Source organism: Triturus cristatus, chromosome 11, assembly GCF_964204655.1.
Source record: "Triturus cristatus chromosome 11, aTriCri1.1, whole genome shotgun sequence".
NCBI classification, from domain to species: Eukaryota; Metazoa; Chordata; class Amphibia; order Caudata; family Salamandridae; genus Triturus; species Triturus cristatus.
This window is the reverse complement of record NC_140594.1, coordinates 513,381,334-513,398,204: the sequence shown is the minus strand read 5'-3', so window position 1 is coordinate 513,398,204 and position 16,871 is coordinate 513,381,334. Positions and strand designations below refer to the sequence as shown.

At 55.4% G+C, this 16,871-nt stretch overlaps 1 protein-coding gene across 1 annotated transcript in view; it reads left to right on the top strand.

Moving 5' to 3' along the window:
* Positions 1-16,310, top strand: part of LOC146784498 (zinc metalloproteinase-disintegrin-like VLAIP-B) — a 2,353,571-nt gene extending 2,337,261 nt beyond the window's left edge. The window contains exon 17 of the mRNA XM_085632965.1: positions 14,788-16,310. Coding sequence (XP_085489091.1) covers positions 14,788-14,939 — 152 coding nt within the window. The 3' untranslated portion in view covers positions 14,940-16,310. The remainder of the gene's footprint in view (positions 1-14,787) is intronic.
* Positions 16,311-16,871: the final 561 nt, after the last annotated feature.

Genomic DNA, 16,871 nt, shown 5'->3' with positions numbered 1-16,871 from the left:
AATCTAAATTAACACTGCCAGACAGTTTGCCACCACAAACACACTACCTCACAGTGTAGCTGACTGACAGGAAGGAATAGTGGGGATGCAGGTGAAGTGAGTGTATCCAAAAGCATGATGGGGTTTGTAGTCACAGATAATACACCCCCTCCTGATTGGCCCATCAAGACCTCTCTGAAACATGCTCACATCACAGGGAGAGGAAAATGACTGACAAGATGGCTGACAATGGGTCCTGCTGAGGGGAGCACAAGGCTCTGGTAGGGCTTGTGTGCAAATCAGAAGCAGGACACCACTGACTGACATCCTGAAAGACAACTTGCACGCCCTACAATGGAAGCACGTTTCATGGTGGGATGTCTGGTCAGGTGGGAAGGAGGAATGACAGCTCTGACCATACTTACCAGCATGTGGAGACACCCCCAACACAAACTACACACAACTCACCGGGTAGAATGCATTGACCCAAACCTCTGTGAAATATCAGCAAAAGATACCCCGTATTGGGTGCTGCTCTGTGAAACACAGGGGCTCTCCTTGGACTTGTAGCCAAACAAACACCAGGATTTCACAGTCAGCCATCTTGCCATTGCTGTCACACCCCCTCACAGGGAAGCAGAGTCAAGAGGGAGGAAGTATGGGCATGCTGGGAAGGGGGGTGTATCCAAGAGTATGATGGCAGTTGTAGTCACAGACAATCCACACCCACCCACATGGCCCAGCAAGCAAACACTGAACCATGCTCGCCTCACAGGGAATGGGAAGGGACTGACAAGATGTCTGACACTGGGCTCTGTTGTGGGGAGCACAAGGCCCTGCTGGGAATTGGGCAACAACAATATCAAACTCTGTCCATGACAAGCTGGAAATAAGCAGTGTACAGGCAGGCATCTGTTCGTACAGTAGAAAATGTCATGTTTGTGAACCATTGATGCCTGTAGAAACATAACTTACATTGTGTGTCTTTTCCAAACACAGGTGGTGCTGGGGACCCAGCACCAAATGAAGAGGATTCCCAGTCCCAGACTCTGGTGGACACTGAGCTCTCTGGTTTAACTCTGTCATCTTCGGCTGACAACGACCAACCTGGCCCCTCCGGTGTGAGTCATCATGCAGCACCAACAGCATCAACATCTGCACCCCGTGTACCCACGCCTCCAGCATCTGGAAACCGACAGGGCACCCCCGCCAACACAGGCAGACCAAGGCCACTGAACACCCACAGCACAGGGACACAGGACCCCCCAGAAGCTACAGCAAACACCACCAGCAACACCACCCAGGGGTCCCAGTGTCACCTGTGCGTCCCGCTGCTGGTCCTGCCCGTGTGGATAGGGGTGCTGGGAGGGGTGGGAGGCAGAGGGTATGCCTTGCAGAGGGGTCTGGACTGCATGATGACCCCCAACTGGCACGCATCATAGATGCGTACCAGGATAGCACTGGCAGATTTGGCCAGGTAGTGGGGATCCTCAAGGACATGCAACAGGAGCAGGCTGCCCACCATACCCGCATGGAGGCAAAGTGGGATGCCCTTACTGTAGTGCATTCGGACATACTCCAATGCCTCCGCCAGATCAACACAAACCTGTCCACACCTCCCTGTGTGGCCACAACATCTGTTGCAACACCATCTGCCAGCGCCACAGGGAGGGAGGAGGACTCTGGCGGAGAGTCCCCTGCACGGCAAAGGCCTGCACCTGAGGATCCCCCCCCCCCAAGAAGAAGAGGGGTCGTCCGAAGAAGGACATGTGAGAGGCAGATGTCCCAGCACATCCCCCCGGGCCTCTAAAGCTGTTTCTGGACAATGTTCTTTGTGCGCCACCCGTTCACCTTGTTCAATCGCACACAACTCGCCCACATGACATGGAGGGTTCAAGTTGGTCCAATGTAGCAGATGACTGTGGACTTTACTCTGGACATTTCATCTACCAACTCTAATGTGAACTTTGGATTCAAAAACCAATGTACAGCACCCACCATCCTGTGGACTTTCCTCACACATGTCCGAAAATAAACTCACCAGTACACCATACTTGCCTCTGTTGTGATTCCAACTTGTAATGTGTCATGGAGATGTCGATCTGCTACACAACACAGTGCATGCCAAATACTGCAACAATGTGACCAACGTTAGGCTAGTCATGGTGATGTGACACATGTGAGGTAGACACAGCACTATGGCAACACAACACATACTCACCATGGCCATGTTGCTCATCCCACACAATGATGTTGACCTGAAACACATAGGTATGACCAAACACAACACCTATCCACAGTCATTGGTAACAAGTTCACAGGTGAGGTAAGCAAATGCAACTCAGATGTGGGAAGACAGACAAGGCACCTAATAAAGCATAGCACAGGTTCATTACACATCAGCAACATGTTTATTCAAAAATAGTTGCAAGGCAACTGTACGCTATGGTGGACACACAGTCACAGAGTCTCTGAGAATTGTAGTCCAGAGGTGTGTGGCACATCACTTGATGTCAATTGACTACTCCCACACTGGTGTCAGATTCAGGGTGTTGGGGGTCAGTGTTGACCAAACAACAGAAAAATTACCCTGTAAAGGACAGACACAAGACACAGTCAAAAGCACAGCAGAACAGTAGAGAAATGCAATACACATGCACAAAACATGTCACAAGAAACCTACACAAAAACAAGTTAGCAGTACTACCCTATTGTGGAGTACACACCACCTGAATGGACACAGCACTGCACGCATCCAGTCAAGTGGCACACAGACACACGCATACAGCAACAGAGCAGCCACAACACATTCCAGGCTAACGCCATACATTGACATAACAACCCTGGAAACTCACATTCAGGTGTAGAAGTTGTTCATGAGCTGTGTTGGAAAGGCGTTCGCCGGAGGGGGGTTCGATACACGTCTTGCCCACCCCTTTGACCCACCTCTCCCAAGTAAGCCGAACCAGGCGCGCACACCCTGAGATGCACTACGAACAGAGTGACACCACACGTATTCTTTGTAGGACGATAGGTAAGGGATCTTTATGATCCAAAAGGCAAGTAGTACAGCAGTGGCACAACGTACCACAAATCAGTCGGGGGAATGGGGGTAGCGGGACAGTCTTTCAAGATAGTGTCTCTGCGAAATACCCTGCGGAAGCTCACAATCCTCGAGCTGGAGGGTGTCGTGTCTCTGGGCGATCTCTTACCGAGTCGTCCTCAAGGGGAGCGCCGCGAGTCTCTCAGCAGGCACAGGTGGTCGGAGTTCGGGAGCCGCGATTCCGTCAGCAGGGCTCAGATGGTTCAATAGCTGGGGGCCGCGAGTCACTCAGCAGGCCTAGGTGGTTCAGTGTTCGGGAGCCGCGACCTCGTCCGCAGGGCTCAGATGGTTCAATAGCAAGAGGCCGCGAGTCACTCAGCAGGCCCAGGTGACTTCAGCGTTCAGGAGCCGCGACCGCGTCAGCAGGCTAAGATGGTTCCAGGTCTTCTCTGTCCTTGTTTCTCCGGCACCCCTTGTTATACTCCGCTGGTTCTTTGAAGTCCGGAGTGCTCGCAGAGGGGGGACTGGGGTGACGGAGGGGGTTCGGCGGGATTTCCTGCCGCTCACTTCTTTGGTCTTTTCAGGTGGGTCTGGGAGGGACCCCAGACGCTCGGTAGGGGAGGCGCCTGCTCCCCAGGGGCCTGGTGGCCGATTGAGTCCTCCCGGGGAAGGCGACCCGAGGTGTGACTGGGCTGGCGCCTCTGGGTCTGGCTCGAGGGTTCCTGCTCCCTCGGTTGGCATGCGTGGTAGGGTGTTGAGTCTGTCAGGCCTCTAGCCGGCCCGCGGATCGGGGGTGGCTGGGGCGGCCGGAGTCGGAGATGTCGTGTCTTGAGGGTGGTTGCAGGTTGGCTGGATGATGGAGAGGGCCACGCCGTGAGGCCGGTCTCACACGCGTCCCCCCCAGCTGAAAGGCGTGGAGAACTACCCATCCACTGGGGGGTTCTCCTCGCCGAAGCGGAAGAACCGGGACAGGCCGTCGGCGTTGGCATGATCCGTCCCGGGGCGATGTTCGACAGTGAAATTCATCCCTTGGAGAGAGATGGACCATCGTAGTAGCTTGGGGTTCTCCCCCCTCATCCGCATTAGCCACTGCAAGGGCCGGTGGTCCGTCTGTACTCGAAAATGGGTTCCGAACAAGTAGGGCCGCAGTTTCTTGAGGGCCCAGACTACGGCAAAGGTCTTTCGCTCTATAGTACCCCAACGCTGCTCTCTCGGCAATAGCCTTCGGCTGATGAAGGCTATGGGCTGATCAATGCCCTTGTCGTCGAACTGCGAGAGCACGGCCCCGATGCCGTGTTCGGATGCGTCGGTCTTGACCACAAACTCTTGGGAGTAGTCGGGGGCCTTGAGTACGGGAGTGGTGCACATGGCGGTCTTCAAGGCGTCGAACGCCTGCTGGCACGGGGTGGTCCACTGCACCTTCTGCGGAAGCTTTTTGGAGGTCAACTCTGTGAGGGGCCCTGCGATACTACCATAATTTTTAATGAACCTCCGGTAGTACCCCGTAAGGCCCAGGAAGGCCCGAACCTCTGTCTGCGTGGTGGGGGGCTCCCAGGACTTGATGGCGTCGATCTTCGGCTGGAGAGGGACGACCTGGCCGCTGCCCACCTGATGCCCCAGGTAGACCACGGAACCTTGCCCGAGCTGGCATTTGCTGGCCTTTACGGTTAGTCCGGCTTGGCGCAGGGCCATTAGTACTTGTCGGAGGTGCTGGAGATGCTCGTGCCATTGAGAGCTGAATACAGCGATGTCGTCAAGGTACGCTGCGCTGAACTCCTCGAGTCCGGCCAGGACCTTGTTCACCAACCGCTGGAACGTGGCTGGGGCGTTTTTCATCCCGAACGGCATGACCCTGAAGCGGTAGTGGCCATCTGGCGTGGAGAAGGCAGAGCGCTCTTTCGCTCCTTCCGTGAGAGCAATCTGCCAGTATCCGCAGGTCAGGTCGAAAGTGCTGAGGAACCGGGCGGCCCCCAGGCGGTCGATGAGCTCGTCGGCTCGGGGAATAGGGTGAGCGTCTGCGCGGGTGACCGCATTGAGCCCCCGATAGTCCTCACAGAATCTTAGTTCGGGGGCGACCCCTGGGGAAGCCGCCTTCGGGACCAGAACCACCGGGCTGGCCCAGGGGCTGTCGGAGGGTTCGATGTCTTCTTCCGCCCCATCATCGGTGGCCAGTAGCAAACTTAATTCCGTCCTTACAAAGTGGGGCTTGAGACGGTTCACGTGGAGGACCCGGAGGGGGTTCCGTGGGGACTGTACGTCGACCAGATACGTGACCTGGCTCTTCCGCTCGACCACCTTGAAGGGACCAGTCCATTTGTCTTGTAGGGCGCAGGGTTTCACCGGAGCCATGACCCAAACCTGCTGGCCCGGCTGGAACTCGACCAGGGTTGCGTTCTGGTCATACCAGCGCTTCATTTCTTCTTGGCTGGCCTCGAGGTTAACCTCTGCAAGTTCTCTAAACTCCCTCGTCTGGTTGCGGAGCGCCAGGATGTAGCGGAACACATCAGGGGGTGTCCCCCGGGGGCTTGTCTCCCAGCCCTCTTTGACCAGGCTCAGGGGCCCACGGACGGGATGTCCGTACAGCAGTTCGAAGGGGCTGAACCCCAGAGACTTTTGGGGGACTTCTCGGTATGCGAACAGGAGGCAAGGGAGGAGGACGTCCCATTTCCGGCGCAGGGGCTCTTCGAGGCCCAGGATCATTCCCTTCAGGGTTCGGTTGAAGCGTTCCACTAGGCCGTTGCCCTGGGGGTGGTAGGGGGTCGTGAACTTATACGTGACTCCGCACTGCTGCCACAGGGACTTCATGTAGCGGGATATAAAGTTAGTGCCGCGATCACTCACAACCTCGCGGGGAAATCCGACACGGGAGAAGATCCCCATGAGAGCCCGGCCCACCACGGGAGCCGTCACGGTGCGGAGGGGGATGGCCTCGGGGTAGCGGGTGGCATGGTCCACCAGGACAAGGATGAATCTGTGGCCCTGGGCGGTCTTCGGATCCAGGGGTCCCACGATGTCGATGCCGACCCGCTCGAACGGGGTACTCACAACGGGGAACGGTTGTAAGGGAGCTTTGCGTTTTCCGCCACTCTTCCCACTGCCCTGGCACGTGAGGCAGGACTTGCAGTGTGCTTCTACATTCGCTCGCATCTTGGGCCAATAGAAGTGGGTCACCAATCGCTGGTATGTCTTGTCTTGGCCTAAGTGTCCTGCCAAGGGTACATCGTGGGCCAGGCCCAGGAGGAGGCTCCGGAACCGCAGGGGTACCACCAGTACTCGTGCTGCGCCTAGCTCGGTGGACTTTTGCTCGCTGTATAGGAGGCCATTGTCCCAATAGATCCAATGGGTTCCGGTTCGGTCACCGGCGGCCTGGGCTTCTGCTTGTTGTCTTAGTCCCTCGAGGGAGGGGCAGGTGGTCTGTTCCTGGCAGAACTCTTCGCGGGAGGGCCCCCCTTCGCAGCGCCACTGAGCCAACTCGGGCAGTTCTTCGAGTTCCGTCGGGGCCTCTGGGGCGGAAGGTTCCGGTCCTTCCCCTGAGTTAGTGTCTCCTTCTCCCTCGGAAGGAGGGTTGTCTGCTTCTGGGAGGGGGTCCCGGTTCTCGGGGATAGTGTTCGGTAAGAGGGCTTCACCGCCCTTGGAGGGAGGCACTCGTGCGGTCATGGAGCGCGTGGTGGCGCAGACCCATTCGGGTAGGCCCATCATCTCCAGGTGGGCTCTTCGTTCTACTTGCCCCCACGGGGAACTCTCCAGGTCGTTGGCCAGGAGGCAGTCTACGGGCTGCGAGGTCCGGACCGCTACCTTCAGTTCTCCGGAGACCCCTCCCCACTCGAAGGGCACCAGCGCCATCTGGCAGAGGCTCTCAGAATTGTCGGAGGATACGACCGGACAGAGGGCCCCGGTTAGGATCTGGTCTTCTGAAATTAGGCTGCGGTGGACCGCGGTGACACTCGCCCCGGTGTCGCGAAGGCCCTCGACTCGGTGGCCTTTGATGGTCACCCGCTGTCGGTACTTTTCTGTGTTGGCGGGCAAGGGTATCCCGGGGACCATTTCTCGATCACCAAGGGAGACCAGGGCCATGGCCGCCGGTTCCCATTCCTCGGAGTCTTCCATCTCTTCCCCCAGAGCCACGGAGGCCATCTGCCGGGCCATGGGGTTGGTCGTTGTGGTTCGCTGATACTGGGGACACTGTGGGTCATTGGCGTAGTGTCCGGGCTGCTGGCAGCGGAAGCAGGTGATCCTAGCTCGTGGACCTGGTCGTCCTGGGGCTCCGGTGCTTGCTGGGGACGGTGCCGAACCCGCCGCTGGTGGGCTGCTGGGGGGGCTGGTTGAGGACCCCCCGGGGAAGTCTCTTGGTCGGCCGTGGTTCCCTCCGCCCCTCAGGCGGGGGGGACCCTGACTGTGGCGGCCGTAGTCCCCCACGGGGCCCCGGGTGGCCCGGGTGTTCACCCAACGATCAGCCTCAGCGGCCAGCTTCCGAGGGTCGGTGAGTTTACTGTCCAGGAGATGCTGGCGCAGTTCTATAAAGCAATTGGCCGCTAAATGTTCCCAGGCAATCAGATCGAACAGTTCTTCGAAGGTGGAGACCTTGCTGCCCTTGATCCACCCGTTCAAGGCTCGGCTGTAAAAGTTCACGTATTCTACCCACGTGGTGCCCGGTATCTTCTTGCAATCTCGGAACCGTTGTCGGTACATTTCGGGGGTGAGTCCGTACCGGCCCACGAGGGCTTCCTTCATGTGGCTGTAGGAGTTCATGACCGTGGAGGGCAGATCTAGCAGAGTGTCTCTTCCTTCGCTTAAGAACCGGCCCCATAGGCCAGCCCCCCAACCCCTTTTGCGGGACTCGGTGAGAGGTCATGGCGACTTCGTAGGCCTTAAACCACTGCTGGATATCATCGTTCTTATAATACTCCTTTACCACATCCTTGGGGATGTGAACTTTGGTTTCCCCGGTGGGAGCGGACGGTGGATTCCCGGGTGGCTGCGACTTTTGGTTTCTAGCCCGCCACTCAATCTCCTTCAGGCCGCGTTCATGTTCTAGCTGGAGTTTCTTTTCGTCGTGCTCCCTTTGGAGTCTCTTCTCTTCGAGTTCCCCTTGTAGCCGTAACTGCTGCCAGTTTTATCTCTCCCTCGATTTTTAGTTGTGCCAGTTCAAGTTCGTGGTTGCGGCTTCTCTCTCGGTCCGCTAGTTCCTCGGGGGACAGGTTCCCCTCTGGCCCGTTGTTTCTCGCCGGGATGCTTGGTGGTTCATAGGTAGAATCCCCTTCCGTTTGGGTCGGGGGCGCCCCCGTCTCGACCCAGGCTTTCAGTACTTTCTGGAAGTCTTCCTTTGTGCTTAGTCCGGTGGTAGCGATGCCAAGGTCTTTGCAAAACTGTTTTAATTCTCTATGCGTGTAATAGTCCAATTGATCCTCTCGGAACGGTGAGCTTACTTCGGTACCTGCGGCACCCAGGGAGGTTTCTCCTTCCATCTCTGTTTGGTAGTGCGTCAGTCGTTCACTGCACGCTCTCTTTTGGTGTCGGCCCGGATCCCGTCGTCTGCCACCAAATGTTGGAAAGGCGTTCGCCGGAGGGGGGTTCGATACACGTCTTGCCCACCCCTTTGACCCACCTCTCCCAAGTAAGCCGAACCAGGCGCGCACACCCTGAGATGCACTACGAACAGAGTGACACCACACGTATTCTTTGTAGGACGATAGGTTCTTTTATCGATGATTTCAAGGGATCTTTATGATCCAAAAGGCAAGTAGTACAGCAGTGGCACAACGTACCACAAATCAGTCGGGGGGAATGGGGGTAGCGGGACAGTCTTTCAAGATAGTGTCTCTGCGAAATACCCTGCGGAAGCTCACAATCCTCGAGCTGGAGGGTGTCGTGTCTCTGGGCGATCTCTTACCGAGTCATCCTCAAGGGGAGCGCCGCGAGTCTCTCAGCAGGCACAGGTGGTCGGAGTTCGGGAGCCGCGATTCCGTCAGCAGGGCTCAGATGGTTCAATAGCTGGGGGCCGCGAGTCACTCAGCAGGCCTAGGTGGTTCAGTGTTCGGGAGCCGCGACCTCGTCCGCAGGGCTCAGATGGTTCAATAGCAAGAGGCCGCGAGTCACTCAGCAGGCCCAGGTGACTTCAGCGTTCAGGAGCCGCGACCGCGTCAGCAGGCTCAGATGGTTCCAGGTCTTCTCTGTCCTTGTTTCTCCGGCACCCCTTGTTATACTCCGCTGGTTCTTTGAAGTCTGGAGTGCTCGCAGAGGGGGGACTGGGGTGACGGAGGGGGTTCGGCGGGATTTCCTGCTGCTCACTTCTTTGGTCTTTTCAGGTGGGTCTGGGAGGGACCCCAGACGCTCGGTAGGGGAGGCGCCTGCTCCCCAGGGGCCTGGTGGCCGATTGAGTCCTCCCGGGGAAGGCGACCCGAGGTGTGACTGGGCTGGCGCCTCTGGGTCTGGCTCGAGGGTTCCCGCTCCCTCGGTTGGCATGCGTGGTAGGGTGTTGAGTCTGTCAGGCCTCTGGCCGGCCCGCGGATCGGGGGTGGCTGGGGCGGCCGGAGTCGGAGATATCTTGTCTTGAGGGTGGTTGCAGGTTGGCTGGATGATGGAGAGGGCCACGCCGTGAGGCCGGTCTCACAAGCTGTGAGCAGACGTCACCCTCATCCTCATCATCACTGGCATCGTGGCCCAGGCCGGGATCTTCCACAGGTGCCGGAGGTTGGTCATCGTCATCTTGGATGAGAGGCACCTTCTTCCGCACTGCCATGTTGTGTAGCATGCAGCATACAAGGATTATTTTGCACACCTTTGCAGGCTCATATGGGAGGGCCCCTCCGGTCTTGTCCAGGCAGCGAAAGTGGCTTTTCAGGAGGCCGAATGTCCACTCAATCACCCTCCTGCTACAACCATGTGCCTCATTGTAGCGCATCTCGGCTGGTGTCACAGGGTTCCTGAGGGGTATCAGCAACCACAGCATGTTGGGTTATTCGGAGGCACCTACACCCACAAAAATGAACAAGTAGCTGAGTTTTGTAGGAGTGGGGAATACAACATTGACAAACACACACAAAGATAAACAGTCAGTACACACCGACAAGACAGGCACGCTAAGCTGGCATCTGTGACATCAGCGTTGCAATGCGACAACTCCTCATTATGTAGGCATCGTGCGCAGGACCAGGGAACCATGCACACATATGTGTGATACACATGTCTGCAAGACATACCACCAGAGCATTGATCGAGTGGAAATGTTTCCTGTTACGGTGTGCCTGCTCATGTGCCTGTGGTGGTATCAGGACCACATGTGTCCCATCAATAGATCCGATGACGTGCGACATCCTCCCCAGTGTATTAAAGGCATCCTTTATTTCAGGGAGTTCAGTTGGCCTAAGGGACTTAATGTACAGGTCAAGGAAATGCAACATCCCCTCCAAGACATCGCGTAGCACACGACTAAACATAGTTTGCGACATACCACCTGCTGTAGCCACAGAGTACTAGAAGGTACCAGTAGCAAAGAAGTGCAGGGCTGCCATCACCTTCACCTCTGCGATCAGTGCTAAGGGGAAGGCCGGCCAGGTACCAGATGTGGCGCCAACTGCTCCGCCAACTCCTCAGTCAGTGGCCTGGTGAAGCGGTACCGTTGGATGCAGTCACGTTCCTGCATGGTTTCAAGGTCTGGGAACTGTTGATGGACAGATGGTGCCCTGCAGAACAGAGATGAACAAAGGAAGATTGTCGGTTCAACTACCCATGTGGTCATGACCAGGCTCAAAATCACATGATACATCATTACATTACACAATGTACTGAGGTGTGTGCTGTTGGGCATGGACGCATATGTCACCTACATGACCATCACCTCACATCTCAATTCCACATGTCCACATGAGTACCATGTAGTGCAATGGCCAATCATCTGGCTGTGTCACTCGACCTATGTACTGCTGTGACGTCACAAACACACACCACAGTGACAAGTGAGGCCTGAAGTCTCCCAGGCATCACAGATCTTTGCCATGCAGATACCCAGGGTCCCTGTATTGCCACATCGACACTGGCATGGACACGGCGTATCATGTACACACCACAAGGCAAGCTTGGGTCCCACAGGTAGTGGCCACTGTTGTCCCTGCAGGCCCAACATGTACGTCTCTTAGACACACACACACCATCAAGGATGCTGCATATACCACATGGATGTGGGGACTGTCTCCCATTGGGCACATTTGATCAGACACATCTGAGACACAACATGCACACAGACTGTGGCTGCACATCTGAATTGTGGCAACAGGTCTCACTGTGAAGTGCATGCCATCACCCCCAGGACTCAGGGTGTACGTGATATGTCCTAAACATATCCAACCTGCAATTGTGTCCATGACTCATGCTCGTTACTGTACATTTGCACATCACAGTGGTAACGTGCACAACACACAAAGGATTCTGCCCCCATGTACACGTGCACAGCCTGGGAGCGGCTGAACAAAAGTTCCACCCAACAAACCAAATGTGGCCCCCCCAACACACAGGGAATGCAGCCTTACATGCCATGGGACACTGTGTGGCCAATGCTGTAGTGTGGTAGGTGTGCACAGGTGTCCCTGGCAAGTAATTGTGTGTTGAATCCGTCGAAAAGTCACACCAATGAGGACCGACGCGGGTGACAATGCGTACGCATTGCACAGTTCATGACCGAGCCGTGCGCACGCTTTTCCGTTGACTGCAATGAGGTCCGACGCAGGTGACAATGAGTATGCATTGCACGGTTCATGACCGAGCCTTGCGTACGCTTTGCCTTTGACTGCAATGAGGTCCGACGCGAGTGACAATGCGTACGCATTGCATGGTTCATGACTGAGCCATGCGTACACTTTGCCATTGACTGCAATGAGGTCCGACGCGGGTGACAATGCGTACGCATTGCACAGTTCATGACCGAGCCGTGCGTACGCTTTGCCATTGACTGCAATGAGGTCCGACGCGGGTGGCAATGCGTACGCATTGCACGGTTCATGACCGAGCCGTGCGTACGCTTTGCCATTGACTGCAATGAGGCCCGACGCGGGTGACTATCATGCATGCGCGTCGGGCAGGCATGGTCCGAGACAGGCGTACGCCTTGGCCATTGAATCGCATGGAGACGGGTGCATGTGTATTTTCAAAAATACGCGTTGTACAGTCAGTTGACCGAGCCGGGCGCACCCATTGGCTCTGGACTGTCATGGAGACTGATGCGGATTCAAAACTTGTACGAGTGGTGTGCTGGAAATTCAGTTGGATGCCTACAACAATGTTGCAATTCCTAGTGTTTCATGAAGGTGAAGATTTGAACGATGCGGAAGGCGTGTACGAGTCTAACATTTCCATGGATTGGCCAGATTCATAGAATGCAACCATGTTGGACCTATCACTTGGGACACATGGCACAGATTCTGCCTCTGCAGCACAGATATAAGGCTGGCTGGCCCCCAGGGAGCTCACTTGCCGGCACTACATGCTCCTGGACCACATCCGTGCTACCACTGCTGCTGTCTCTGCATCCTCTGGCTCCTGCTATGGCACGTACTCTGGAGAGGGCCCCAGCCTTCACTGAGGAGGAGAACCAGGCCCTGCTGGATGGGCTTCTTCCACAGTACAGCAAGCTGTATGGGAAACCAGGGGAGCAGGTGAGTGTGCAGTCCACTGCCTGCTTAATTATGCATGTTGTCTGACTAGCAGTACTAGCAGTGTGTACACCTGTGGCAAGCATTCTCACTGACTACTTTCATCCCCCAAAGTGTGTAGGTACATGTAATGAAAAGGTGTTCTGCTGCTAAAGTGCATTAGTACAAGCTTAAACTTCCCAGGCATTGTTAACATGTCAGACATGCAGGTTATTTGTCCTTTCCCATGGTTGCACTACCTGTGTAACTCATTTCCCTTTGTGATGATGACATGTATATCCAAATGTTTGCAGCACAAATATGGGGCATGTGTGTTAATGGACTTTTTAATTTTGTCATCCTCACAGGTTGATGCCCACCAGAAGCAGGAGATATGGCTGACCATCGCCCAGGCAGTTCTACAAGCGCCGGATCCGCAACTGTCAGAAGATGTGGCAGGACCTTCGGGGCTGGACCCGGAGGATTGCTAGAGTCCAGCTGGAGCTGTCACCTCCACGCAGGAGGGGCGGACACCGGACCCTGACCCCCCCACATGCTCCGGATCCTGGAGGTGGTCTTCCCGGACCTGGATAGGCAGCTGAAGGCCAGACAGCAGCAAGAAGGGGGTAAATCCATGCCTAATCTGTGTACTATGTCTGACATGCTAATTGCAGTCTTTTGGCCTGGTCACACTTCCACATTACGTAGGTCTTGTAGTCCAGTTCTCATGTCCCTCAATTGTGTGATACACCCTCCTCATCTGATCCACAGGTGTGGATCCTACAGTCTGTTGCTTTCGTCACTAGGGCACTGTGTCCCTGCAGTCAGCGATGCTTCAGCTACCGGACTGCATCTGTTCCCGTGACTCTGTTGTGTGTTTCATGGGTGGTTCAATTGTTTACCCAATGCCTGGGATCTGACATGTGATCTGTGTGTGCCCTTGATATGTGTTCCAATTGCTGCTCTGACTCGCCACATGTGGCTGGGGTATTTCAAACAAAAGCATGCAGCAGGGGACTCCAATTTGTGGGCCTCAGGAGTATGTATATCAAGTGTGTCACACTTGCTTTGCCACCTGACTACTGTCCAGGGCCAAACACTGTTTCACGTAGACCTGGGCAGTCATGCCTCCTCAAGGGCATTTAGAAACACTCCTGTGTATCAACTTACAGGTTGTGCTTAGTGACATGTGCCTTCAGGTGTCTCCCTCTGTGTCAGTATGGTGTGGCTTCCTGTTACGTACAACTGAGGTGTCCATGATTCAGACGGTCAGCATGACTTCTGAGATGTGACTGTGAGAGACAAGACCTGTGTGACATATAGGTGTGGGATCATCTGACAGCGCACAATGGTGTATGCAACTGTGTACTTCAGGCAGCTGGGTTACATTCATGGCAGACTGTGATGTACTAATGTACAGGGAGTTGTGTTTGCAGAGACTCATATGTCTGATTTGCATGATGTGGGGTCTTCTGGGTCAGGGATATGTTGTTTGCAGGGCATGGGCAAGTGCACTTGTATCTGCAGAGTTAGCTTTACCCCTGAGCTATGATTGTGCAACAGTGCATACTGTTGTTGCCTGGATGCCCTGCCCCTGTGACAGGAGACAGTGTTGACTGACTTTCCAGGCATGGCAGTGCCATGGCATTTAACTTGCTATGAGTGATCCTGTATTGTGCTCAAGTGTGCACCATGCACCCCATTGTGGCATTGACTATCAGGACACAAGAACATCCTAGTGTGTGCTGCTGGCATGCATCACAAGCATGTGAAATGAGTTTCTGCCCATCCCTTCATCCGGACACCTGTACTGAGTCAGTGGCAAGAGATGTGCTGTGTGTATAGTGACATACTCCTACATGTTCACTTGCATGTCCAACTAATGTGTGGGTGGTGCATGTCGGGACATTGGGGTATTAGCATCCAACATGCAACAGACATATGGGTGCAAGTCAAGGAGGGATATGTGTGCCATGGTTGATGTTGAAAATGACAATTGGCTTATTCTAAACAGTGTTGGCACTTTGAGCAGTGTTCAGCTGATGATGCCAGGGCTTGCCCTGTGATGTGATGTACTCACTGTGGTGTGTGCAGTCAGTGCAGGTGACTGATGTTGTTCTCTTTCTTCCTATTCCTATCCAGATACATCCACGGCCACAGGAGTGGACAGCTCCACGGACCATGAGAAGCCACAGTCTGACTGGGACAGAAGGAGAGGAGTCGGGGGGACCCAGTGGCACGGAGGGCGAGTGGAGCTACACCGAGGAGTCGTCAGCACCATCCCCCCCAGCTGAGGGCCACAGCAGATCTGAGGATGACTCTTGTGGAGGCGGGTGTCAGCAGCCACCAAACCCCAGCTAGTGAGGCTATCCCCGCCACTGCCCCCACCACCACCATCACCACCCTCTCATCGGCTCCCATCCCAGAGGTCCGTGGAGGCTCCCGTGTTCGGGAGCATGTCTCTTTTGTGCCAGGCACCGAACCCCCTGCCCCTGTGTTGCCTGCTGCCCTGAGTGAGGAGTCTGTGGACTTACTTAGACAGATCCATGTAGGGCAGACATCGATGCTGAGTGTCCTCCGTGCACACACCACTCTGTTGATGCAACTGGTGTCGTTCATGGAGGGCATTTCATCGGGCATGTCTGCCCTACAGAGGACCAATCAGTCTGTGGCCTCCTCCCTGATGGCAGCAGTGTCCCTCCTCCAACAGTCCCGCACCCCTCCTACCCCTGCACCACCCACGATTCCTAGCAGCCTACCTGTCCCAAGCACACACACAGCTGCACATTCTCACAAAGCCACAGACACGGGCAGCACACAAACACCCAAACCAAGGGCTAGACGTGCACACAAGCAAACGCAGGGGACTGATACCACACTCACAGGGGATGGTTTGCAGACACACACACAGTCATCCACAACCACTCTGCAGTCCTCCAAAACCTCTCCCTCCCAGCCCCCTTCCCTTGCCTCATCTGCAACCCCATCTCCACAGAAGCTCTCCCTTTGTGACCTTGGCCTCTTCCCCACCGACCCAGCAGATCCAGATTACAAGGGGAAGAGGAAGTCCCCACACACAGAGGGGAGTGCCCCTCACACCCGGACACCCTCCCCTAGGCGCAGTCAGACTGAGGCCCCCACCCGCAAGTCTCCCCGGAGCCGGAAGAGCAAGACCCCACTGCCGCCACGCAGCTCCAAGGCAAAGTCTACATCCTCCATCCCCCAGGCCACCACTCCAGAGGTTCCCCCACCACACCCTGCCCCAGGTTCCCCCACTCACAGATACACCATCCCCAAAATGCTGAGGCCCCCCCCCTACCACTTGCTCCTCCACACCAGGTCAGACGCTTAGTGCCACTGATGTGGGGACTGTGTCCCCCCTCTGTCCTGCCGCCCTCACCTGCACCCCATTCCGCTCACATGGATTTAGGCACTGCAGTGGAGTCCACGACCACCCCCTCTGACTTGGGCACTGAAGTTGTGCCGGCACCCACCCCATCTGACTTCTGCCATGCAGTTGTGACTGCACCCACCACTTCAGTCAGCTCCACTGCAGTTGCAAGTGACTCTCCTCCATCCACCACCCCTACACTGCCTCCTCCTGCTGCGCCCTGATCCTGTCCCTGCAGTGCCTGGCCTGCCCCCATGTATGCCCCTCCGAGATGCAACTCACTCAAGTTCACTCCTTGTAATTTGATAATGGACTGGCCATTGGCCTTTTGTCTGAACGAACGTTTAAAATTTCATCTGCTGAATAAAGCTTTTTTCTTTATCCTTGTGAACTTGATTTAGCTGTACATTAGGTTGATGATGTCTAGCATGCCCTTGCACCTGTAATGCTTGTTTTCCAATGTTGAATACTGAGGTGTTGATGTGAGGTACTCCATGTGGTCCATGAGCTATGTATCCTATTCTGGTCGGTATCCATGTCATCCTTTGCAGCTAACTGGGTGTGTCATGATCAACAATTTGTGGACATCTCTGTGAACATTTCATTTGCATGGTCACATCTGTGGCTTGCACCCATGCGCATATGATGAACTTCCCATTGTCCAATTTGTCTATTTCCCTGACTTTGGGTGCATCTCCACTGGACCTACAGGTGTGGGCATCATTGGTATAGGAGCAACTGGGTTCTCTGTGCAACTTGATGTACATATGTGTTGAGTATATGCAGATGACTTAGGGGAGACTCACGTACCCAGGCTGTTGTGACCAGAGCCTTC